This window comes from Phodopus roborovskii, unplaced genomic scaffold (assembly GCF_943737965.1).
Source record: "Phodopus roborovskii unplaced genomic scaffold, PHOROB, whole genome shotgun sequence".
In the NCBI taxonomy this organism is placed as follows: Eukaryota; Metazoa; Chordata; class Mammalia; order Rodentia; family Cricetidae; genus Phodopus; species Phodopus roborovskii.
The window spans coordinates 1,687,969-1,713,743 of record NW_026125575.1 but is presented as its reverse complement, the minus strand read 5'-3'; the positions used below and the strand labels follow the sequence as shown (position 1 = coordinate 1,713,743).

General features: G+C 45.8%; 1 protein-coding gene across 3 annotated transcripts in view; it reads left to right on the top strand.

The window, feature by feature from the left end:
* The first annotated feature begins 12,247 nt into the window (after positions 1–12,247).
* Cdca7l (cell division cycle associated 7 like) overlaps positions 12,248–25,775 on the top strand; it is a 32,764-nt gene continuing 19,236 nt past the window's right edge. The window contains exon 1 of one of the 3 annotated variants that reach the window (XM_051177824.1): positions 12,248–12,508. In XM_051177824.1, coding sequence (XP_051033781.1) covers positions 12,485–12,508 — 24 coding nt within the window. In that variant the 5' untranslated portion in view covers positions 12,248–12,484. The remainder of the gene's footprint in view (positions 12,509–25,775) is intronic. The other 2 variants (XM_051177823.1, XM_051177825.1) reach the window with 2 other exon arrangements.

The following is a 25,775-nucleotide window of genomic DNA, read 5'->3' as shown; positions in this document are numbered from 1 at the left end:
TGTTGCTTGGACAAAATCCTCTGGCAGAAGCATCTTAAGGGTTACTTTTACTCAGGGTTCAAGTCCATCATGGTGGGCAGTCAAGGCAACAGGAGCTTGAGCAGCTGCTCAGGTCATATCCACTGTCAGAGGCAAAAGCACGCGGCCGCCACTCAGCATTCTTTATCCCCCACATAGTCCAGACCCTCAGGCAGAGCATGTCCCCTTCTCAGTGGCTGTACCTTCCCACCTCAGTTAATGTAGTCAAGTTTGCCTCCCACAGGTTTGCCCAGAGATGCTTCGCCCTTGAGATCCTAGATCCCGGCAAGCTGACAAGTTAGTTGACACCCAAACGCATCACCTTTAAGCATAGCTTTCTGCCCATTGTCTCTATACACTCACGAAGGTGTTGTAATATAAAATGTATTCAGCTCAGTTTTAAAGGTCCCCATAGTGGTTTTTTTTTTTTTTTTTTTTTTTTTTTTTAACAATTACAATACCTTTTAAAGGCCAGACTCTCTTAGCTGTGAGATCCTATAAATCTGTAAACACGATACACACTCCCAAATATAATGGTACAGGGTAAGCATCCTTATCTCAGATGGAAGAATCAGGGTATGACAAGATCCGATCATATCAAAGCGAAACCAAAATCCAGCATGAAGTCCTGCTGTTGTGCGGAGACTCTGAACCCCCAAGACCACCGAGAGACCCGATCCGATGCAAAAGCAAAGAGTCTTTGTAGTTTATGAGTTAGCTGGAGTTAACTTGGATCCTCCATCCATCTGACACAGGGGGCAGAGTAGGAGGGACAGGAGGGACCCTGAGCCGAGCAGCAGAGGGCAGGGCGTATTTTGGGGTAGAGCAAGCAGAGTGTCTGGGTAACAACTGCTATCCCTGGCTCCTGCTTCTTCTCCTGTGTTCATTCCTACAGTTGCAAAATGGATCCTTTTGTTTTCTGATCACTTGTGTATCTCTCTCTCTCTCCCTCTCTCTCTCTCTTTCTCTCTCTTTTGGGTGACCTAACTTTTGCTCGTTTTTATAACAAATTATTTGAGTTGCAAAAACCATTCTAGGCGTTCAATTTCTCCCCATTTAATGCTAGCTGAGCATATTCCAATTTACTTTTCTCTTCCCTTACTTGTCCTTTTTCTCTTTCTCTTCTTTTTTTATTTTTTCAAGGCAGCACATACACGTAGTTTAACAAATAATAAATCACAGCCAGAAGTGGGTTTCCCTTGAAGGCCATGAAGTCGTCATTGCTAGGTTCTTCCCCAGCCTCTGGTGGATGGGGTGGGTGGGTGGGGGCCTTAACTGAGTACTTACACGGTTGTACAAGTTTGCACATTTATAGAACAAGGTATAGAACAAATCTGCTGTGACAGTGCCTCCTGGTGTTTGTATTTTCCTCCATGTGGTCGGCAGTGGCTTCTGGATGCTTGGGATACAGCTAAGGTGTTATTGAGTTACAACATGTTTTGTTTGGCTTAATCGGTGCTATGATTTGAATATGATTTTTTTTTCTCCTTCAAAATGCATGTTGGAATTTAATTCTCACACATGCTAATACGTGGAGCAGATGTGACTAGGTTCTCTCCCCATGAATCAGTGAATCCATTCTTGTGATCGACTGATTGACAGATTGATAGTTGATGGGATGTCTTGAGAGTGGTCCCGTTACAAAGCCAGTTCTGCCAGCCCTTTTGCATAATGTCTCACATGATGAGATTGCTCTTTGCCACTTTAGGATTCTGCCAGAGACAAGGCTAATCACCAGACATGGAACCAGACCATGAATGAAAGCATAACTCTGATCATCGCATAGTATGCAGTTTGTGGTATTGTGCAGTTAGCAACAGAAAACACAGTGTGCCTGTCTGTGGTCCCTTCCACATATGAGGTTACTGTTGGCCATCTCACGTGGCATTCAGAAATACTACTTTCCACTGTGCCGTCACTAACACAGTGACACAAATTTTAGAACTAGAGCCCATGTTTCACAGCAGGGGGGATATGTGGACAGTACAGAAGAGTCAAGGTTTGACATCTACGGAGTAAGAAACCACTCGGGAAAACCTGGGGAACACTGTACAACGTGCAGGCATCCCAGGGTGGAAAAGTGTCTTCTAGGGAACTCAGACGGGCTTTCTTCCAGACAGCATGGATGGTCTCTGTCTGTGTCGTCTTCCAGGCTTCTGTCTATCTTTGCCAGATAGCTAGGCTGGTTGAACATTTTCTATGCAGCTCCACTGGACTGAAACTGTCCCTCAGCAGCCTTTACTGTTTATGTATGCTTGAGGGAAGAACCTAGTGAATGAATCTGGTCAGTTTCAGGACCGTCTGGAGTTTAAGAAGCTTCCCTGTAGGACACAAAGTTTTAGCTCCTTTTAGAACAACCAGTGTCCAAAACGGAAGGCTTTATCTCATAGGACATTACTACACAATATGGTATCATCACTGCCACTCATAGGTGAGAAAACACTCAGCAGTTTCCAAAAACAGGTAAACCCATGTGTGGTATCATCATCACACTCCTGTAGTCACTGTTGATGTCTTTCTCCTCCTCGCCTTGATTTTATGGAATGCTTACTTTAAGTATATTGGGTATGTTTGTCTGTTTCATCTGGACTTTACAGGCTCCAATTTTCCCTACCATTTGAAAAACTTACTTTTCCTTATGTTGGAAAAAAAAATTCCCTGAGAGTTGTTTGCTGGTCCTGTGGGGGAAAGGGGACAGGAGATGATGTAGGGAGAACAATGGGAGGGCGGAGGGAGGCAGCGGGGGCTGATGTGTTCCTTTGCTTCAAAACCAAAAGGAAGACTTTGAGTCTAGCATGGTTGCATTCCATGTCCTTGGTCTGTTCCCATTGCTACAATGCAGTCTAGCGAGACCCAGCTGATCACTGGGACTTCTCTAACAACCCACTTCTCATGTGTGCAGAACAGCTCATTTCTGCTTCCATTTCACATACACACTGAGAATGTCCTAGAAGCAACTGTCCACAAAGCCCACATCCTGCCGTGCTGAGCCTGGCCTAGGATTTATGGTTGACGGTAGGCCTTGAGCTGTACATGGTTGCAAATTTCCTAGTGCAACGTAGCAAGGGCAAGGACAAAAATGCTGTAAAAGGATCCAGACAGGGTAAGTAGGTCAGAACTGAAAGCTGCTAAAAACAATGTGTTTGGATTTTCAGATTTGAGCAACTGTCTGGGTTAGAGTTCCTCATAGTCAAGTCTAGACTACGTGCAGATTTTAGATGCAAGAGAGAGACTGACTGTAGGGCACGGTTGTCCTTTTTGTTTTGCTTTTGAGACAGGGTCTCTCTGTGCAGACCCTGGAGCTGGAGATCACTGCCCATGCTAGGCTGGCCTGGAACTGGTGGTAATCCTCCTGCCTGTCTCCCCTGAGTGCTGGGATTACAGCATGGGCTGTACCAGGTTTAAGATGCTTGAAAAGAATGTGAAAGTGATGTAAGAGTGAGGGGCCACTAGAGGCTCAGTGGTAAACAGGCTGGGATGGAGATACAGACACCCTGTTATCATTCATTTTAGCTGAAGTTTGAATTCCCGAGGCCATTGTAATCCCAAGGACGGTGGAGGCTGGAAGATCAGGGATTCAAGGGTACCTGCAGCTATATAGCAGGTTTCAGGCCAGCTTGGACCACATGAGACCCTGGGTTTTTGTTTCCTAAAAAGATCACTTGAATTTTTTTAATCTCTGTTTTCCGAGATGCCTGCATAAAGGCACAAATGTGAGAGAAAACAGTCCAGGAGAAGATAGATTTGGGGCTTGGATATTTGGGGCTGCCTACTACAAGTTTCTTCAACCCTGAAGTTATAGCTTTCTCCTCTTAAAGAAAGAGCAGATTATACACAGCTCTGAGTGAAACAGTATTTAAGCAAGTTCTAGAACCTGGTTAGTGTGTAATGAGTGGAAAGCTTGTGACTTGTACTTTGTTACAAACCATAGAACATTCTAGCCTTCTCAAAACCCAATTATGTCACTGAATGGCGGAGGACTAGAGAGATTAGGGAAATATTGGTCAAAAAAAAAAAAAAATCAGAAGGTGCCTTAGGCAGGTGAAGTAAGAGACATCTTCACACAGCATGATCAAATATCCTGCAACACACAAAGACACAGACAGTTAGACAGACAGACAGACACACACACAGACACACACAGACAGACACACAGACACACACACACACACACACGCATACACACACACACAGAGGTAGAGGCAGGGGGCTCCCCAGGACTCACTGATCAGCTGGCCTAGCCCATTTGATGAGTTGTAGGCTAGGAAGATACCCTTATTCAAAACAAAATCAACAACAAAAAAGGTGGACAGTGCTTGAGGAATGTCACTCAAGTTTGTCACAGTTGTTCTCAGATCCCTACACATGAATACACATAAACACATACACACACACACACACACACACACACACACAAAGTCGGCTGGACAGGCACGCATCAGCTTCGTTTTATATATAACATGAAGCTGATTGGATTGTTTAAAAATTATTTATTCATTATCTATAAAGTATTCTGCCTGAATGTCAGAAGACAGCCCCTAATCTCATTATAAACATTTGTGAGCCACCCCGTGGGTGCTTGGGATTAACTTGGGAACCTCTGGAAGAGCAGACAATGCTCTTAACCTCTGAGCCATCTCTCCAGCCCCCAAGCGGAATGAATTCCAAGGTCACCCTGTTTGTGAGTGATAGACCTTGTGTTACAACCACAGAGATTCTGAAGTTGGACAGAGAATCACCATTAACCAGATGGTGACTGAAGTCCAGATTTCCACCTCTACCCCCAGAGTTTCTGATTCAGTCAGTCTCAGGTGGGAGCGAGGGTCCTCATTTCCTACCAGAGCTCTAGTGAAAGTGAGAACCACCCATGGGAAATGTCTGAGCTAGGCCAAAGTAATCGTTCTCAGCACATCTGCTTTCCAGAATGGTCTGAAAGCTTACAGGACTGAGCCCTAAAATCCTTAGGGTCAATGTGTCTCAACCTGGTAACAGCTGATTACATCTAGTTTTTTATTTTTGTTTGTTTATTTATTTATTAAAGGCTCCGTGCCAGTTTTTTTTTTAATTAAATTTGGAAATGTTAGAATTTAGAAGACTGTAGTTTCTCTTCTCTCCTCCTAAACCATAGAATTGCTACTAAATATTTGTGCAATCAACTATAAAGAGAACAAGTGTAGCCCTGATCTTAAAATTTCCTCCTTCTTGATCCACAGCTCTCTGCTAGGGCTTACCAAAGACTGTGAGTCTGGGCTAGCAAATAATCGAGAGACAATGGCGGAAGGCCCCACCACCCCACCCTAGTGACACACTTCCTCCAGTAAGCCACACCTACTCCAACACGGTCACACTTGCTATAGTGTCACACCCTGTGAGCCTACGGAGGCCATTTTCATTCAAACCACCACACAAGGTAAAAACCTGTACTGGAAAATGTATTGCAGTTCCCTGTCACCAAAGGAATATTTGCTGTTTTGTTCTTTAGGAATTTAGTATATCCATTTATTGGTATTTTATAATACAGTGAATAAAGCTACCTAGGAGTTTGTTTGCAAACATCTCCCCTCTTTTCCTGGGTTTCTGTGTGTTCTGTTACTTCTGGGAAGTGCCCTCATTCTTGCTATGCCGAAGCCTGTTGCTCATTTCTTATTCACTCTACCAACAACCTTCAGCACTAAGTATTATTCCTCTCTCTCTCACTATAGGTATATATGTGTATATAATTTTATTTACATATAATATATAAATATAATATATTTATATAATATTATATATACATACATACATACATATAAAAAACCAAAGCTGGGCATGGTGGTGTATGCCTTTAATCACAGCACTCAGAGGCAGAGGCAGGCAGAACTCCATGAGTTCAAGGCCTGGTCTACAGAGTGAGTTCTAGGACAACCAGGGATACACAGAGAAACCCTGTCTTGAAAATCAAACAAACGAAAACAAACAAGCCAAACAAAACAAAACAAAAAGGGCATAATTTTTCTAAAACCACAAAACAAAACAATACAACCTGTATAATTCTTTTAAAACCACATAAGTGCTATAATACTTTTGTTGGTACCATTAATTATAAATGGATCATAACTATTTTCTTTTTCAATTCATAAGTTCATAGATAAGAATTGGTGAATACTAATTATTATTATTTTTCATTATTATCAGTATGTAGTTAATAATATTTCAGGTTCAGGGACTAAATTACAAACAACATTATGTACTGTAAAGCTTACAGTGTATATATATATATGTGTGTGTGTGTGTGTATATATATATATATATATACTTTATCATGTTTAGAGCTCACAAAACATCTCTAAGAAATCCTAAATATTTGCCAAATATCACTGCAGTTATTGATTGATGGATTAATCGATTAACTGATTGATTGATTTTGCTCTCCTGGAACTCACTCTGTAGACCCGGCTGGCCTTGAACCCGGAGATCCACCTTCCTCTGTCTCCTGGATGCTGGGATTAAAGGTGAATATCACCATGCCCTGTTATCACTGCATTTATTTTCATAACACTATTTTCTTAATTAAGATATTGTGTAGTGAGATATTCAGTCTGTCCACACCTGTTGCACTGACCACGCCCACTGGGGGAACTAGGTCTGAGGTAGGAACACCGGAGCGCTCTCTCCATTGCTGGACAGAGGCAGAGAGCATCCGGAGACATCCTGGGACAGGAACCTGCTGCCGTTCATCTGTCTCTGTTGTAAGTTGTTTCTCCCTGAATAAACATCCATATTTCCCGTTCCTTATTATTCCACGATATCATTGTTTTTGAAAATTTCTCGTTTTCATGACCCACAGTTTAATTAGGGCTGCTCGCCAGAGTGTGGGAAACTTGCCAGGGCCTACACAACTGAATAAGATGTCTTCCCTTCCCTAGCAATCAGTAATTGCCAATAGCAACTCAGGGAGGCATGGGGGCCTAAGGAAGCCCTGAACCACCTTTGACAAAATGTTAGCAGGCCATCTTGTACAGGTCTTGTGTCAGGCAAGCATGCTGCAATGGCCGTGTGTCTGGGAGACAGCATTCCACGAGACTCTTCTCATACTCGCATTCTACATTCCTGCAACCCCCTCTTAGTGGATGTTCCTTGAGCCTTGAAGGGCATTGCACGATCTTACCTTACCTTACATGAATGTCCAAGACAGGGCATTAATAATAGTCTAAAGTAAGGATTCCACCCACGTCTAGTTTGGAGGGAGAAAATGAGTTTATCTGGTTTACTTACAAAAGCAGGGACAACCCCAAAGCAGCCACACCACCTAGCTTGGATGAGGACATGACCACAGCTGAATGTGGAGTTAGAAGTCATCCTTCAGTGGACCTGTTGAGCCCATGAGACCATATTAAACTTGAGAAGAATTGTACACACGTGGAAAGAGTGGCTTGAACCTCAGGTGAGGAGGGTATGATTATTCTCCCTACATGCTTCTAGAAGGTTCTGAGTGTCATCTTGACACAAGCTATAGAGTCATCAGAGGAAGGAGCCTCAGCTGAGGAAATGCCTCCATGAGATCCACTGTAAGGCATTTTCTCAATTAGCAATCAATGCGGGAGGACCCAGCCCATGGTGGGAGGTGCCATCCCTGGGCTGGTGGTCCTGGGTTCTATGAGGAAGCAGGCTGAGCAAGCCATGGGAAGTAAGCCAGTAAGCAGCGTTCCTCCATGACCTCTGCATCGGCTCCTGCTTCCCGGATCCTGCTCTGCTTGAGTTCCTGTCCTGACTTCCTTCACTGATGAACAGCAATGCTGAAGTGTAAGCCAAGTAAACCCTCTCCTCCCCAACCTGCTCTTTGGTCATGGTACCTAGCCATTGTTTGGTTATGAATTTGCTACAAAAGACTTATGTCTGGATGGATGACCCCGCATAAGTTGGGGGATTACCTGTGAGCATCTTCCATTTAGGGCTGCCTCCCTTTCCTATGCTAGATCTTGTTCAATCACAAGGAGTTGGACTTTTCAAGAGCCTCAGCGGTAGTGAGCATCCAGATGCTATCTGGATGCTGTTTTATGTATTCATGACAAATACGAATGTGCCAAGGAAAACTGGGCTATTTCCCAGATGGCCTCCAGCTCTCTCTGTCAGAGGTGAATTCTTTGCTGAATTGTCAGGGGCACCACAGTTAAACTCCGTTATAGCAGCATAGACTGTGGGGGGTCACTGTTCCTGGAGTGATATAAACAAATGGATCTTTACTTCAGATAGGACACTAAAAACCAAAGAAATCGTCCCATTTATGTCTAACTTGATGATCCAAGCTGACTGGAGTTACAGAAGTAATTAAGTGAAGCGGCTCAGGTGTTTATAGGATCCTGGAGGGCTCAAAGACAGCTGCATCAGTGAAAAAAGCCAAGCCCAAGCGTTCCCTGCATGCATGCCCAGTGTCTCCTCTTTAGCAATCATTAGTGCTCATTTAATCTTGGGGAAGACCCATAAGAACCTTCTCACTTTCTGGCATCCTGGGCCTTGCATGTAAGCTCCCTCGGCTTCTTGAGTCTTAGAGGAGTATCCCACGTCCCTCAAGAAGAGGGTACTTCTGTTTGGAGAAAATGGCCATGTAACACCCACGACTAAGCTTTCAGTTAACCAAGTCAGAACTGTGTAAACTTCTTTTACAAACACCACGGGCTGAGTTAGCAGCTCAAAAGGCCCGGCAGGGGCCTATGAGTTAAACGGACGTAAGACAGATGAATGGGAGAAAACCACAGAGTTTTACTTCATAGAAATTCGGACAAAGTTTTCCATGCTGCCTTGGACATTGCCAAAATGTGAAAATCTGATAGGAAGGGCCCAGGGCATACTAGTTAATTGATTGCAGTGGCTACAAAGATAAGAGTTAAGTAATTCTGCTAAGGTTGTTCTGACCAGATTTCCCTTAGCTTCAGTTTCCTGCCCTTGATAAGGACCTTGCTTTCCTCTCACACAGGGAGGTGTCTCTCAAAGGGAATAAATAGCATCTCTCACCGGTAAGTTCAGGGAACGGGCAGTTGATCTTCTTGCACCTGCTGTCTATAAAGTGCCTTTGAAGTGTGGCAGAGTGACAAGTTTGTGGATGGCATATTCTCATGCCAAGCCTCTTACCTCACTCATCCAAAGAGTTTCGGACAGCTTCTTTTCTCTTACATGTTTTTAAAAGATTATTTTGTGTCCGAATGCTTTGCCTCTGTGTGTGTGTGAGTGTGTGTGTGTGTTGGTATGTGTGGTGTATGTGTGTGTGTTGTGTGTGTGTGTGTTGTGTGTGCTCACCACTTGCATGCAGTGACAGCAGAGACCAGAAAAGGGTACCAGATCCTGTGGTGGTTTGAATAAAAATGGTCCCCAGAGGGCCAAGCAAGGAGCAGTACTTGGCAGCATTTCCCATGTGGTTCTGGCTTTAGAGTTAAGGATACAATAAAGGGATTGTGGAGTCTGTCTTCATGGCCAGGGAAAGACTCTGAGGCCGGGTGTGTCTCTGCATGAAGGCCGTTGTGTGAAGCTATGAAGTTGGAGCCTGGATTACTGTGGGAAATCCCAAGATATTGGGGGTGCCAGAGTTGTGGGTCACCTGCCAGAGAACTGCTACCAGTGTGTGGAGCCAGCCCAAGGGGGAAAAGTATGTTTCAGTCAGCAAAGCTGGAAGGGGTCAGAGTTCTGAAGAGCGCGCTTTGACATCAGCCATGGAGTTGAGAATTTGGAGTTTGCCCCATCCTGGTTTTGGATCATGCTTTGGTCCCTTTCCTCTGTTTTGGAATAGAAATATATGTCCTTGTTATTGTTTATTGAAAGTATGTGATCTGCTTTTTTATTTTGGTTTTACTGGGGGCTGCCCTTAGGGGATTGCTGTCAGTCTCAGAAGAGACTTTGGACTTTTAAACAAGTCAAGGCTGTGATAAACTACGAGGACTTTTGAAGGTTGGGCTGAAATATGTGGGTTGAATAAGAATGGTCCTCATAGGCTCATATATTTGAATGCTTAGTCACCAGGCAAAGGCACTATCTGAAAGGAATAGAAAGGACTAGGAGGTACACCCTTGTTGGAGGAAGTGTGTCACTGGGGGGCGAGGTTTCAAAATCCCATACCAAGCCCAGAGTCTTTCTCTCTCTCTCCCTCCCTCCCTCCCTCCTCACCTCCCATGGGTCAACATTACTGTTCTAGCACCTGCCTGTATGGCCCAATGTTTCCTGCCATGATGATAATGGATTAAACCTCTGAAGCTGTAAGCAAATCCCTAATTAAACACTTTCTGTTATAGTGGCCTTGGTCATGGCGTTCCCCCCCCCCCCCCCCGCAGAAACAGAACAGTAGCAAAGACACCAAACACCTTAAAACCGGAATTAGAGATGGCTGTGAGTCACTACGGGGGTGCTGGGAACCAAACCTGGGTCCTCTGCATGAGCAGCAGATCTCTTGTTAAAGAAACATTTCAAAGCCAATAACCACAGACTTCATCCAGAGACTCTCTGAAAAAGAAATTCTTATCCTTTGAGAATTTTGCATAATGTATTTTGGCCATACCCCCACATGCACCTGCCACTTTTCCTACCCACACAAATCTGTGTTCTTTCTCCCCGTCTTGTCCTGCCCTGTATATTCATGGATGAGGTGTGGCATTCCACTGGAGCAGGTACTTAAAACTGACTCCTCTCTCCCTCCTGGCAGCTTTCAGTTGCTAATAGCTCCTCAGCTAGGGGGTAAGTCTGCCTGACCACCTCCCCTTGCCGTGCTGGGATTTGGTCTGGCCTGAGCTTGTACAGGCTTGTGCATGCTGTCACATCTACTCTGAATTCGTATGTGCGGCTGCCCTGTTGTGTCATCCAGTCTCTGGCCCCTACAATCTTACTCCCCCATCTTCTGCAATGACACCCCCCCCCCAAGCCTGAGGAGGAGTAATGCTATACAGATGCTCATTTAGGACTGGATATTTCTACACCTTCTTGTTCTCTGCACCTTGTCCAGTTGTAGGTCTCTGCTAGTCACCGTCTACTGCAAACAGAAGCTTCTTTGGTGCCGGTGGAGAGATGCATTATCTGTGCGTATAACAACAGATCACTTGGATCTGTTTAATACCATGTCCACTTAGCAGAATAACAACAGTAGGTTCCCCCTTAGGGTCTAATGGCCTGTCTAGTCACAGGTTCTTGGCCCAGCAGTGGCACCAGGCATGGGTCTTGAGGCCTTAAATCACTCATAAAGTGGTTGGTTACTCCCATAATGTTCGACTTCTTAAAGCAATTTGCGTGTGAACGTTGCCCCTCCTGTTCCCGAGTCATAGCGTGTAGTCGTAGCGTGGTGTAGTCTATCGCCGCCACTGGCAAGAGCTCTCATTCCTGCCGGTGTCATGCTAAAACCTCTGCTCACACCTATCTACCCCACCGGTACCCAGGCAAGCAGCTGCTGCTCTACCGCCGCCTCGTGACCCCATCCCATGCTAAAGCTTTAGACATTTCACTTTCCAGCCTCCCATTGTCCCCGCTCATTAAATGCCTCGCGCTCTGACTAAGGGCTCTAAGTCTTCGCAGCCCCCTATCTCCCTGATAATTCTTTTTTTTAACCCCTCATGGCACCTAACTAGTTCCAAGTTTGCATGTCCGCGCACTTCCATTATTACATTTATCATTATTAAATCAGAGGTAGGAATTAGACTACTAATTATTTCCATTATCCGTCAAATTAAGTGGTAAAATGACATAATTATCATCATGGCGCTTGTATTGTCAGTATATTCATAATTATCCTGTACGTGGGTTATGGCTCCTGGACCCTAAAGTCCAACCTAGTGGGTACTGGACTTTTGTTCATTCCTGGGTCCTTAGGCCCATTCCAGCGTTTCCACGGCGAGTGGATGCTAGTCACTCCTGGGAAGCTCTGGCTAGCAGCATGGGGCCTAGCGAGCAGTGTGTGATGTGCAGGGTGCCCATGGTCTCCGCCCAGGGTTAGCAAACTTGGGTGAACTGGACAGCCAGTGTTTTGGAGGCACGCAGACTCCGCCCCTTCCCAAACAACCGAGCAAAACCAGCTCCGCAGCCTTCCCCAAACCCTCCTGGATCCCTGGCCCTGAGGCCCCAAAGACTGGCGCTGAACGGCTTGAGCGCTCAAGCCGGGTACCGGCGCGTGCAGCCCCAGCTCGAGTCTCCCGCGCGAACCAGGGCGGACGGCTCCACCGCGGGCTTGCGCGGTGGGGGGAACCCCGGGCACGCCCACACGCCCGCCGATGCGGGCGGCGCGCACCCTTGGCGCGCTCCCGCGCAGGCCGCGAGACAGGGACCGCAGGTGGCGAGGCCCGGGTGCGGGCGTGTGGTCCGAGGCTGTGCGAGGCTGCGCATAGCGCGCGGCGCGCCTTGGTCCCCCCGTCTACACTCAGTGCGCTGCTCCACGGCAAACTCCGCGCGCGCTGCGTGCTCGGGGCAGCGCCAGCCCGGGTGGCCGCGTGCAGGGCGCAGGCCGAGCCCGGCAGGGAGGATGGAGCTGGCTACGCGCTCCCAGGTGAGGGTTCCCAAACTCCTGACCCCCTGTCCTCGGCCGCTTTCTGCGGCCCAAATTCCTGGAGTGGGGCTGCCCACGCGGAGCTCACGGTGCTGCGAACTTGGGTAGTGCAGGTGTGTGCGTGGCTCCTCGCCATGCCACTCCGAATCTGGAGGCCTGGCCGCTGCCACCAGTGCTCAGGTGGGGACGCCTGTGCAGGAGCTGCGGGCTGGGAGCAACGGGGCGCTGAGCTCGGGGACCTGGGGGAGGGGCGCGCGCGGGACGGCAACGTGCAATTCCCCCTTCCTTGCCGGAACTGGGCACAGGAAGATAAGAGAGAGAGAGAAAAAAAAAAGCAGTTAAAAAAATGTTTTTGAGACGCACAGTATCCCAATTTTGGTAATGAAGTTTAAAAGGAGTTGATGTGTGTGTTCTAGAACTTTTCATAAACGTTTTAAAGGAATTTACCACTTGGGGCGAATGGTAACATCTTTAGGCCAAGTTAACTTCGAGATTGCAAGTCTTACGCAAAGCGTATTAAAGGCCCAATTAGATTTTGAAACTTTACCAAGTCTCTCAAATGGGTCATTAATTAAGAGATGGGGTTGATACTTTTATTAGTTTACAGTTCCAGGGTTTTGCCTCTACTTTAAAATAACATAAGAACGACAACAACCACAAGAAACCTAAACAGACACACACTTTTATAGGTGGTGGTAAACAGAACATTTTTTTAAAAATGAAATGAAAAATCGGTTATCCCTCTGTGCGTGGGTCCCGGGTTGTTTCATGTTGAAAGTTGCCTTTCTTGATCCCGTTGGTGACCACACCTCCAACCAGGGTTCACCTCTGTAGTCTACCTGGGCTCTGAGCCTGGAGGAGCAGCTACCTGAATGCTGGCGAATTAGGGAACTAGCCAGCTGGCTAGCTGTGGCCCTTTGAGGGAAAGGTTTCTCCAGTGAGAGGAGATAATAAAAACCAGAAAAACAGTCCTGAGCCAAACTCAGGCTTAGATTTGTTGTTTCAAAAGCACCTGGCCATTGATTATTACATTGGCAACCTCTGCTTCTCCTGTACATAACGACACACCTGGAAAGGATGGCTTTGTTTTTGTGGGCTGTCTCAATCATCCCAGAGTGGTCTCCAGCTGCTATGTAGGACTTCCTATCCTCCTGCCTCCATTTCCTGAGTGCTAGGATTCTTCCCAGTGCTTGCATTCTGGCTTATCACTGTGTGCTGGGGTGGGGAGGCATCTGTATGCTAGTCTGTCAGAGAGGCCCTAGCCCCATGGAAAGAGATTTGAGCTTGTGAATTGCCTTAAAAAAATAAAAAAAAAAGTAATTTATTGTATCATTTCTAAAGCCTGTTACTTTGCTGGAAAGTTCTCTGCAACTTTGATCCTTGTATTCATGATCTTTGGAAATTTCAGGATGTCCCAAGCTGGAAGTGAATGTTTTATTGTTAAGTAATGAGGCAATTTTTTTTTTTGGTGGTTTTGAAATAGTAAACTATTTACTATGTGGATGTAAATTATATCCTACCCATTATATATACCAATTAGGGCAAATTCCTATATGTATATGCAAGATTTTTTTTTTTTTTTTGCCTTTGCTAAAGAAATCCTAATTGTTAGCACAAATTGAGATGATTTTTTTCTTTTCAGGAAATTTTCCTGTTCACCAGCTTACAATTTTAATATGAACAGGTTAGTCTTTCACTGAAATGGTCCGAGAGTTGGTTCTGCATGGTGGGCAGTCCAGTGAACGTCTCAGGCGGCGAGATGTTAAATTCCTGGGTCTCTTCAAGCCCCACATTATGAATGAAGCTGCCTGATGCGCACTGGGGTGGCAGGGACCAGCAGACGGTGCACTGTCTTCTCACATGTGCAGTGAATAGAATTTCCATCCTTAGGAAAGCAACTCCCAGGGTGTGTTCTCTAAAAGCAAAGTGGCGTGGGAGGAGGTTTCTGAGCCGTACCTGAGCCAGGCGGAGCACATTCCAGATCACTTTCAAGTCTGCTGCTTTGCCACCTGTGGGTTGGATTGGAAGTCCTCTGACGGTGATCTGCACCCCTCTGCCCGGGGTTGGGGTCCTGGTGGGGCTGGCCGATGTGTCTTTAGACTTTAATGGTGAATGACAGATAGAATACCCAAGCAATACCTAGTCAAGGTGAGGATGCGATTCCTCATTGACCTCCTCAATAGTATGGCTCACGGGAGCCTGCCTATGTCATGCCTTAGTGCCTATGTCGTGCCTTAGTTTCCTAGGAGATTGGCTGGTAGGCCCCGAATGTCGCTGTCCCTTAACTCTTCTGGCTCCAGGTTGCAGGTTGGTCCCTTTGAGAAGGACATGATGCTGAGCACTGAGTGTGCGTGAAGCAGACTGTCAAAGGAATGATGGGAACTTTTTCTGGCGTTGACCTACCTCACTGCTAGAAAGTGTGCCTATCAGATTTTCTGGGTTAAAACGTGCCGGACCCAAAGCTCCAGAGGCTAGTCACAGGGCTCAACTGTTCAGCCATGATATCTGGAAGGATTTGTCACTTTAATAGTTGTTTTTTAATATTGTTGTTACTTTTTTGTTTTTGTTTTTTGAGACAGGGTTTCTCTGTGAAACAGCCCTGGCTGTCTTGGAGCTCACTCTGTATGTAGACTAAGCTGGCCTCGAACTCACTGAGATCCACCTGCCTCTGCCTCCTGAGTGCTGGGATTAAAGGCGCGCGCCACCACTGCCCAGCTTTATTGCTTTTTGTTTTGTTTTGTTTTGTTTTGAGACAGGGTCTCTCTGTAGCCCTGACTGTCCTGGAATAGTCCCATATTTAAAAAGGCAGTTGCTCATTCTTTTCAAATAAGCCTGACCCATGTATAGTGGGGCTGACTTCTTGGAGGTCACAGATGTTTGATTTGATGGAAATTTCCAGTTAAATCAATTTATCAGTGTTAGAGCCCGTTATGAGAAATACTTGTGGAGCCATGTGAGCCCCCTGCATACCCAAGTCTTATGGCTCTTAGAGTTACCCTTGCTCCCTGACACTTGAGGAATTTCTACTTCCAAATTCTAGATTTATTTTATAAAAAAGGCTTCTAGCTTTAGTGGTGGTTGATAAGAATTAGTATGCTTTGTAATTTCCTCCTTTTTTTTTTTTTTTTTTATTAAAAAGGTAGTGGCTAGTCATGTTTTACAGCTGGATGGAGGAGAGGTATAGTAAACGCAGCTGAGGCTAGCACTCAGAAAAAAGTTGTCTTCCATGGGAGTAAATGCTAGCTAGCACTCTGTGTGCAAAAACACCTCTAAAAAGCTGCTGCATCTCACCGCAAAGACTTGTGTCTTACTGAACTAATGGTTGGTACTGCCTGCCTGATTTTCTTCATAGCTGTCACGTGTATGAACCAGACTTTGTAGCTGAAGACTGAAAACCAGAATACTGTTGTCCCTAACTTCTTCACTGCAAGGTCCCTGGGACCTCTTCCATGTCCCCTTGCTGAAGCCCAGAGTCATCCCTTTCTTCTCCCCGAGGACTGGAAATTGTCACTTCCTTTTCTGAGTCATACTGTGCTAGGTCCCTAAGGTTGGGAGGTTAATTCTCCCTGCAGGTCTGTGAAGCAGATTGTGTTATCTCTTTCCAGAGATAAGAGAAATCCACTGCTTCATCTAGGGCAACTGACAGGATTCCACTAGCTGGGATTGTGTTTCCAGGACGGCTGTCTGGCTCTCGCCGTTGGAGTCTGGACAAACTGATAGGAGGCTGGAAATCCTCACCTGTGTGGGGCCAAGGATAAGCAAATGTAACACTGTAAAAATGGGTCAAGGGTATGGAGGACGTAGCAATATAAAAGGTTACCCGACTGTGAGGGGCTGTCAAGACTCCTTCACTCCTCAACCAGAGCAGCTGGATGTCAGGGCCTGACAGGTGTGAGCTTCTAGTCTGGTTTTTTTTTTTTTTTTTTTTTTTTTAATTTTTGGGGGAGGGTATCTCAGAAGATCATACTATGTATAAAAGTCAGTTTGGGAATATTAGCTTTTACACGGGAACCATTTTGTATATTGTTTTATGTTGTATGTGTAATAAAGAAACAAGACAAGAGAACGCGGAACTCTTCCCACCCTACTCTCTGGGCCTCATTTTCTGGAGAGTTCCATCTGGTGTTGTTCCCTGCCGTAGTAGTCTGGTTGGTCTTTTAATCCTGCTTTCTTCAGCACTGTGGGCCCTGGGTTTCAGAGGAGCCCAGAGGCCTTTAGTTGGGTGCTGGATATCGGTAGCAGTCCACTGGCTGCATGTGTATGTTACGTATTCTGTTGACAAAAATCTTTGTGCTTCAGAGTAAGCACAGCGTGTGGCTCGTGGCTTGGGTTGGAATCTCGTTTAAACATTGCTAAATGTATTTAATATCTCAGGTGGAGATGTCTGATTCTCAGCCTGTAGGAGCCTTTGGCACCTGGCTTCCTTGGGGTAGGCGTGCCCCGTTGTGCTGTGTTTGCTGCGGGAAGGCAGCTTTTGCTGAACATAGATCTGTGGTGACTCACACCATCCAGAATTTAAGAGCCTCCAGTAACTTGTTGAGCCTGGGGAAAGTGGTGAATTGTCCTTGATATCTAACCATTGCTTTCATCTGTTCTAACTAGAAAACTTACAGGCAGGTGCAGATGGGGCACAGTTCCGTGAGGGGCTGCCAGGGAGTCCGTGCTACCTGGCTCACGTGCTGTGTCTTTCAATAATCTCCCTTAACAGCTTTCCCAAAAATGTATTTCTCGTTGAAGTTGGCTCTCTAGATGACTACCATTATTATCGAAGTTTGCTTGTTATAAATTAGGAGGTTTCTAAGATGGATAATCAGGCACTTCTGTTGGTGCAGTTGGTTAAACTTCGGGATGTGGAGGGTACAACATTCACTTTTTGGTATATGATTTGCGTCAATAAACTTTATAGAGATAGTCATAGAATCTCCAAGGCTTGCAATTGGGCTACCTGGGTTGCCGGAGTCAGGGGTGCATTTCCTGGAGTTGTGGTCTCTGCTGATTATATCAGCCTCTTCCCAGAACTGTTCCCCCAGACCATTCTGAGAGGCAGGGCCTTACCCTTGTGTTATCCTTTCCTCGGAGAGGATGGATATAGAGCGGCCTGGAGAGCGTCTTTCCTGTTGCGCCTTGGCCTAAATCTTGAAGCAGTCCCAGCCCCTGCTTCGATCGATGTGGCTCTCTTCAAACTTATCACCGGGGTAGTGGTGACCCCACAACCCACCTGATGTGGCACATAGGTATTGGGTATTTGTCAAATTGAAATGTAGGTTGAGGGCTAAGTAGAGTGAGTAGGCACTTGAGTTGTGTTGGGTTAGATATTTGTAACAACTTAAGGTTTTTCTGTTGAACTCATGTGGGGCCAGTTCATGACTGCCCCAGAGGCCTCCAGGGTAGGATGCCAGCACTTTCTCACAAACCTCCAGGTTTAGCTTTCAAAGCTACGTGTAAAGCTTTGTTTATCCTGGTGTGTGTGTGTGTGTGTGTGTGTGTGTGTGTGTGTGTGTGTGTGTGTGTGTAATTCCAGAACTAAGGAAACTGAGGCAGGAAGATCAATAATTGGTCCTCTAACATGCTCCCCCAACCTCTGCAAAAATCAGGAAAAGAGAAGAAAAACAAAAGCTCTATCCTATTCCCCTTCCTCACAATCTGTGTTTACTGGAAAGTTCTCAACGCCAGAGGACATTAAACAGAGGAAATCAGACTTTTCCTGACTGCAGTCCCTAAGACCGTTTTATGTGAGATGTCTGGTGTTCTTATTTCTGTTTAAAAGGGAGAGTTGAGATAACGGTGTGTTTACTATTGACCATTTCCCTTTCAGGGAGGTGGTTTTTTGTTGTTGTTTTAGCGGAAAGCCCTGGGCTCATGCAGCATTCCGTAACATTTGCACAGGGCCCCTTACGTTCATTCCCCTTTCGCTACCTCTGTGCAGAACCCTCCACCTGCCTGACTGCCCAGTGTCCTGAGTGCCCCCACACTATCAGCTGCAGGCACTTAACGGGGAACCTCTGTGTCCTAATGACCTTTGCTTGAACTAAGTGGTTGTATTAGGGTTTTTAATGAGTATACTATTCATTCAGGCACAATGCCAAGAGCCTGGGGAGTCAGCTGCCTGTATGGGTACATAGAGGTGACCATGGCTTATTTTGTTTAATGGCATTGTTCGTAGTAGGGTACAAGTATGTCGTGAGGTTCCTGTGGAATGGCTTCCTGTGCCCCCAGTGGTTTGGAGAGCTGGTCCATGGTGTTCCCTTGAGTGAGCATGGGGCGGTTCCATCCTCCAGTGATAGGGATCCCTCAGAAGACTGACTGCATCCGGCGTGTAGACAGCCGTGGATACGGGGGTCAGATCACTGCTTTTACAAGGGTGCCAGCCACTGTGTGGCATGTTCCTGCACTTCTAGACTTCATTCCCAGGTAGCAGGCCTCATTAATCCTCATCCTTACACACGTGACCGTTTTCTGCTCTAGTCAGTGGTTGGGAAATCAGGGCCTAAAAACGAGGTGAACTAAACTCTGATGCAGTCACCAAGTTTATTTGCAGCATCTTCTTAACCCTCGGAGGGTTGAGAAGAGTCACGTGAGTAAGGTGTTCAGTCACAAGGACAAGCTAAAGTGGCCAAAAAACATGTTTTTTTCCATAGGGGCACGGTGTAACTGGAGTGTTTTTTTTCCTGCTAGGGACTGCCGCCCTTCAGCCCCAAATAAACACACAGACGCTATATTAATTATAAAACTGTTGGCCGATGGCTAGGGCTTCTTTTCAGCTCTCTTAATTATTAACCCATTTCTATTAACCTAAGTATTTCCACGTGGTCTCATCTTGCTAGAGAAGGGTCCAAACCTGCTACTCCTTGCTCTGCTACATGGCGGTCTGCTCTCGGTGCATTTCCTTCATCTCCCAGCCACCCCCTGTCTTCCTGTCGGGCTAGCAGGCAATCAGTGTTTTATCGCCAGTTAATAAGAGAAACTTATGTCCAGAAGGACATTCCCCCATCGGCACCGGTTATCCCCTACACCCGTTCGGAACATGAAACCACATTCCAAAAACAGTTGTGGGTTTTCAAAGACACCAAGGCCACAAGTTTGCCTTTGCCCTGTTTTCCTGTAGTTTTCTCACAAGCACTTGGGATTCGCGCACGACTTCTTGGACTGTGTTCCAGCGTGACCCCTTCCTCATTAGCATTTTCATCTGCACGCGGTACCCAGATGCTGGCTGGATGTAGGCTGGGGCACTGCTGGCACTGTGGACTCTGGGAACTCATGGACGGGTGTGTAGTGCCATCTTCCAGCGCCAGCGTGGAAGTCACCTGGTGTCGGCTCCAGTATTCTGAGTAAAGAGGCTTTAGCTTTGCTGGCTCTTTGAAAGAGGTGGAGGGTTCGTGAACGGTCATTGCTCAAACGCCAATGTGTGGTCGCAGTACCTCATCTGCCCTGGTACCTGCCAGCATTCCCGGTGTGCAGGCTCTGGTGTGAGAGGGGCTTGGGGCAGAGCCTCTGCCTAGGGTTGATGAATGTGTAGCATGAATGAGAAACCATTTTTTAAAATTAAGGATTCATTTATTCAGTATGTATACAGTGTTCTGCCTGCATGTATGTATGCAGACCAGAAGAGGGCACCAGATCTCATTACGGATGGTCGTGAGCCACCATGCGGTTGCTGGGAATTGAACTTGGAAACCTTTGTAAGAGCTGCCTGTGCTCTTTACCTCTGAGCCATCTCTCCAGCCCTGAGAAACCATTTTATTGTGAGCCTCTGGTAGAGGTGTGGGTGTATTTGATGTTGTTAGTGACAGGCTTCGAACTCTCCCCTTTGTGATTGTCCTTTGAGTGACCTAGGGCCAGGATGACCTATGATGGCAGTATGTATGCAAAATCCCCAGGAGAGGAAGTGGTAGGTACAAAGCTTCCGTTTGGAATGCCAGAACTTTCGTTTAAAGCAATGCAAGCATTCTTAACTATGCGCTGATGGTTTTAAATAGGGGCTGGGTGATGGCTCAGTCAGTGGAACACTGGCCAAGTGTGAGATTCAGATCCCTAGCAACCCACATTAAAAAACAAACAGACAAAAAGCAGGTCTGGCAGTGTATGACTCTAATCCCGGTGCTGGGGTGGCAGAGGCAGGAGGATGCCTGGGACTTTCTGGGCAGCCAATCTAGACACATGGTGATAGATTGTTTAAAAAAAAAAAAAAAAAAAAAAAAAAAAAGACAGTGATTGATTAGACCTGATGTCACCTTTTAGCCTTGCATGTCTGATCCAGGGACAGAGGAGGAGGATGCGTATTTCCCATGTGTCTCCCAAGTCATAAAATAGGCTTTGTAGTTGGGTGTATGTAAGACTTCTGCCCCGTTGTTCATTTTTTATGCTCTGTAAATGGAATTGTTTTGCGATTTGTCAGATTCCTGATTGTTAGTGGCAGAAATGCTGCCCTGTTAGTTACTCTTTGACTTTATGTCTTGGAATGTTACTGTGTATCGACTTGTGTTGACCACTCTTCTGAGGACTCTCCTGTTTTGCTACACACCGGAGAGTTGTTTGGTAACAGATGATGTTTTACTTATTTTCAACCAGATGCCTTTTATTTATCTATTTTTTTTTTTTCCTTGCATGATTGCTTGAGTTTTCAAGACTGGTTTGTTGCAGAGGTGAAAGGAGGCATTAGCTCATTCTTGGTCTTAAGGATCATATTCACTATTGGGTATACAATCCTGGGTTTTAATATATTGGTGCCGTTCCCCTCCATTATTGTTGATAATGCTTTTCTCAGAGTTTTCTCTGATGCCTTTTTTGTATTAGCTGTGATGATCTCTTCCCCCTTGATTTCAATATAATGTGTTTTTAGTGTTTCATATGTTGTGCTGTTTTGCATTTTTGCAACACATCTAGCTTGGTCGTGTGCACACCTCTTTTCTGTGTTGCTGGCATTGTGTGAAAGGGTTTGTGGGTCTTTGTCTGGCTTTGGTATCAGGTAGTGGTCTCCTATGTGACACTAAACGGTGTTTTTGTTGTTGTTGTTCTTTTCCTCTTCAGCTTCTTTGGAGGAGTTGGGACTGACTGGTATTGATCACTCTATTAAGTATTTTACACAGAATTTACCACTGAAACTGTCAGCTTCTGATACTACTTCTGGGAACAGTTTTGATCCAAACCCTTACTAGCTGTAGGTCTCTTCAGATTTTCTCATTCTTTGTCAATCAGTCTGCAAGCTGGGAGTTACCAGAAATGTGTTCCAAGTGAGTCAAGTTGTGGCAGTGTCTATAGGTCTCCTAAATTCTTTTTTAAAAATACCATTGTAAGCTTAATAATAATGTCCCTACTTTTATTTTCTGATTTTAGTGCTTGAAGATTCCATGTTCTCAAGTCAGTGAACCAGAAGGTTTGCCAATTTCGTTAATATTTTGAAAAACCAACGTTGTTTTTATCACTTACTCTCTGTTGTGATTTTTATCCCCTACCCGTCACGGCTGTAATCTTTAGTAGTTCCTTCTGTTGGCTTTGGGTCTACTTTGCTGTGTGTTTTCTGGTTCCTTACTGTATGAAGTTAATGATCTTCCTTTTAATTTGCACATTTACAGCTGTGCCTGTCCCAGACCGAACACACAGATTTGGGTTTGTTTACTTCGAGGCACAGGTTGTATGTTGGCTTATGCAAAAATACTTGAGACCGAAAGCATGTATTTCACTTGAGTATTTGCTTATCCTTAGTAATATATTTTGGCATGGAACTCATCAGAACACAGAACCTTCTACACATAGGCTGAGTGTAATTTATTTGTTTATAAAACTGTCCCATTAAGCAGAGTGGTGTTGTTAGTGCAGAGGCAGGCGGATGGATCTCTGTGAGTTCGAGGCCAGCTTGGTCTACAGAATGAGTTCCAGGACAGCCAGGATTACACAGTGAAACCCTGTCTTGAAAAACAAACAAAAACAAAGCAAAATCATCATGGTATGATGTTACATTATTTTCCATTTGTGGCATCATGGGACAGCTTGGATTTGGAAGCATTAGCATTTCGGGTTTTGGAGTTTTGAGATCCTCAGGGATCCTCAGCTTATATATATTTGCCCATTTGCTGTGATTTCTTCTCTGCTTACCTGTGAACTTGCCTGCTTTCCTGCAGTTTCTAAATCCCACGTGCCAGAAAAGACTGTCTAATGATGTTAGTGTTTAAAAAGTATCACACTATACACATGTATAGTCCGGCATGTGGTCTGGTCTGCTTAGTGGATCATTTTATGTGTACACTCGAGAAAATTACATGCTCTTGTTGAGTTGTGTTCTGTCTTTTGGCTGGTTTATTGTTGAAGCCCTCGGTTTTCTTCTGGGCTGTTTTACTATCCCATCCTTGTTGATCCTGAGTTGTTGGCATCTGTATCTTTTACCATGGTACTGTTCCTCCCTTGAATTTTTGGAGACAGTAGCCATTCCAAGTCCGTTACACTTAATAACCTGCCTGCCTTTTACTTTCTTTTCTTTCTTTCCTTTTTGGTTTCTCGAGACGGGGTTTCTCTGTATTGCTTTGGAGCCTGTCCTGGAACTAGCTTTGTAGACCAGGCTGGCCTCAAACTCACAGAGATCTGCCTGCCTCTGCCTCCCCAGTGCTGGGACTAAAGGCGTGAGCCACCACCGGTCTTTTATTATGTCTTCAGATCTGATGTGAGGCTCCTCTAATTAGCATTTAGCTGTATCATTGCACAATAAAGTTAATAAATAAATAATTTTGCGGGGCTGGCAGTAAACCCAGGCCCTTAAGCATATGAGCCCAAGTGTTCTACTGATACTGACTTGTATCACCAGCATCCTTTTTGAGAGTAAGTAGGTCGCGTTGACCTCAGACTGACTCTGTAGCCTAGGCAGTCCTTGGATCTTCCTGCAGCTTCTGGAGTAGCTGAGATTATAGACGTGCTACCAGGCTCTGGATGCCTTTCTTTTACACTTTCTATGTGTCTTCTTGATGGCTTCTCACCATGTAGCCCAGGCTGACCCTCAGATACTGGGATTGTAGATGTGCGTCAGAATTCTTGGTACCTTTCCATCATCACAACCTTTCTTTATGTTGTTGCTCTCTCTGGTTTTGAGACAGGGTTTCTCTGTGTGTCCCCGATTGTCCTTGAATTCTCTATGTAGACCAGGCTGGCCTTGAACTCACAAGGGATCCGATTGCTTCTGCCTCCCAAGAGCTGGGACTAAAGGTGTGCACCACATTGACAGGGTTTTGCTTACCATGGATCCTGTTTCCAGGTGAAATGCACACGCACATTCCTGGAGTAAAAGCATTTCCTGAGGCTGTATCAGCATCAGCCCTTAGTTGATTGACTTTAAATGAGGGTTTTGTTATTTTCCTTCAGTAAGGATGAGGCAGGGACGCTGCTCCATTGGCAGGGAACTTCCCTGGCATACACAAAACCTGCTGGTGCATGCCTGTGATCCCAGCCCTGGAGAGGTAGAAGCAGGGAGAGCTGAAGTTAAAGGCTAGCTTGTGGCACATGAGATACCCGCACCCCAAGCATCATATTAAGAAAGAAAGAAAAAATAATAGATGGTGAATATGTTCCCCATAGCTAGGTGGTATATTTTAATATAGGAATGGTAAATTTAAGTGTCTGCGGAATAGAAAAACTAAGCCTTAATTAAAGTTATACTTTTAATTGTAGGATATAAAAGTTTAATGATGTCTTACATTGGTTTATTTTCATAATACCTGACTGGAAGCCAGCTGGCACTTGGAGGCATGCTTGATAGCTTATTGGTTTCTTTCAGTAAATGGAATTTCGGTTAAGATTTGGGTTGGCAGTAGCCAGGGTGGTACGGAACCCTCTAAAGCAGTGGTTCTCAACCTCCATAACTCTGGCGACCCTTTTGTACAGTTCCTCATGAGACCATTAGCGTTGCTACCTCATAACTGTAATTCTGCTTCTGTTACGGGTTGTAATGCAAATATCAGTGGTTGTGGATGGTCTCAGAGGACCCCCCAGGTTGAGGACCACTGTTCTAAAGTATTCCTGTGCTGCGGGGATACTGGGAAGGTACTTGATGAGAAGCAGAACTTAGCAGCTTTTTATCAGTACTCCTTAGGCAGGATGCGGCAAGCTGGACTCTGTCCTGGACTCGGGTAGCTGCTGCGGGTTGGAATCTGGGGTGTAAGGGAGGCTGGACAGCCCTGAGGCTGAACCCTGGCAGTGTGTAGTGTGTCTAACCCTGCCTTCAGGGAGGAGGTGCGGTTCTCAGCCGCAGTCTCACGTGCTCGCAGCACTTGCGATATTTTGTTTATGATCTAATAAAGCTTGTGTGAAAATGAGAATGCAAAGCCAGCCACAGCCATAGAGGCCAGGTGGTGGCGGCACACACCTTTCGTCCCAGGAGACAGAGGCAGATGGATCTCTGTGATCTCAGGCTCAAATATACACTTCATCATACATTTTTACACGCCACCATTCCACACTCACGCCTCACCATCTCACACTCACTCACCCCACACTCACTGCTCACCATCCTCACACTCACTGCTCACCCCACACTCACTCCTCACACACACACCCCGGTCCGCTCCCACACTCACCGCCCCCCACGTCCACACTCATTTCGTATTACCGGGCCCCTCCCTCCTCAGACAGCTCCCACTCTGGGGACATATTTCTCCAGTTTCCTCTCCTGTTAGACCTCTTCCTTCCCTCTCACAGTCTATGTCCGTGCACTATATATGTAGATGTGAACATACATGTAGATTCCAGCAGACAGAAAGCATGTGTTTGTCGTTCTGACTCTGGCGAATCTTGATGAACACAATTATTTTCAGTTCTATTCATTTCCCCACAAATGCGATGGTCTTTGTTAGAGCTGAATAAAACTCCTTTGCGAGCCTCTGCTGTATGCTGCGTTCCTACTCATCTGTTGGCCGGCCGGCCGGCGTCCAGGCTGCTTCCCTGTCTTGTCTGTTATAGACAGTGCATTATTAGTAAAGGCGCTGTGTGACATCATTCTGTTCCGCTGACTGAGATGGCTGTGTATGCACCTGGAGGTTACCAGCTGGGTCACGGATATCTCCATTTTTACCCTTATGAGGAACCTCCACGCTGATTCCCATGGTGGCTATGCAGGTTACATTCCCACCAGCAGTGAATAAGGATTCCTCTTGCCCGTGGCCTCTCCAGCGTGTGTTGCTTGCTGTTTTGCTCTGCCCTTCCGCATGAGGTGAGGTAGAACGTTAAAGCACTTTTATTTTACACTTCCTCCTTGTCTAAGGGTGTTGGGTGGTTAGCTGGGTCTCCA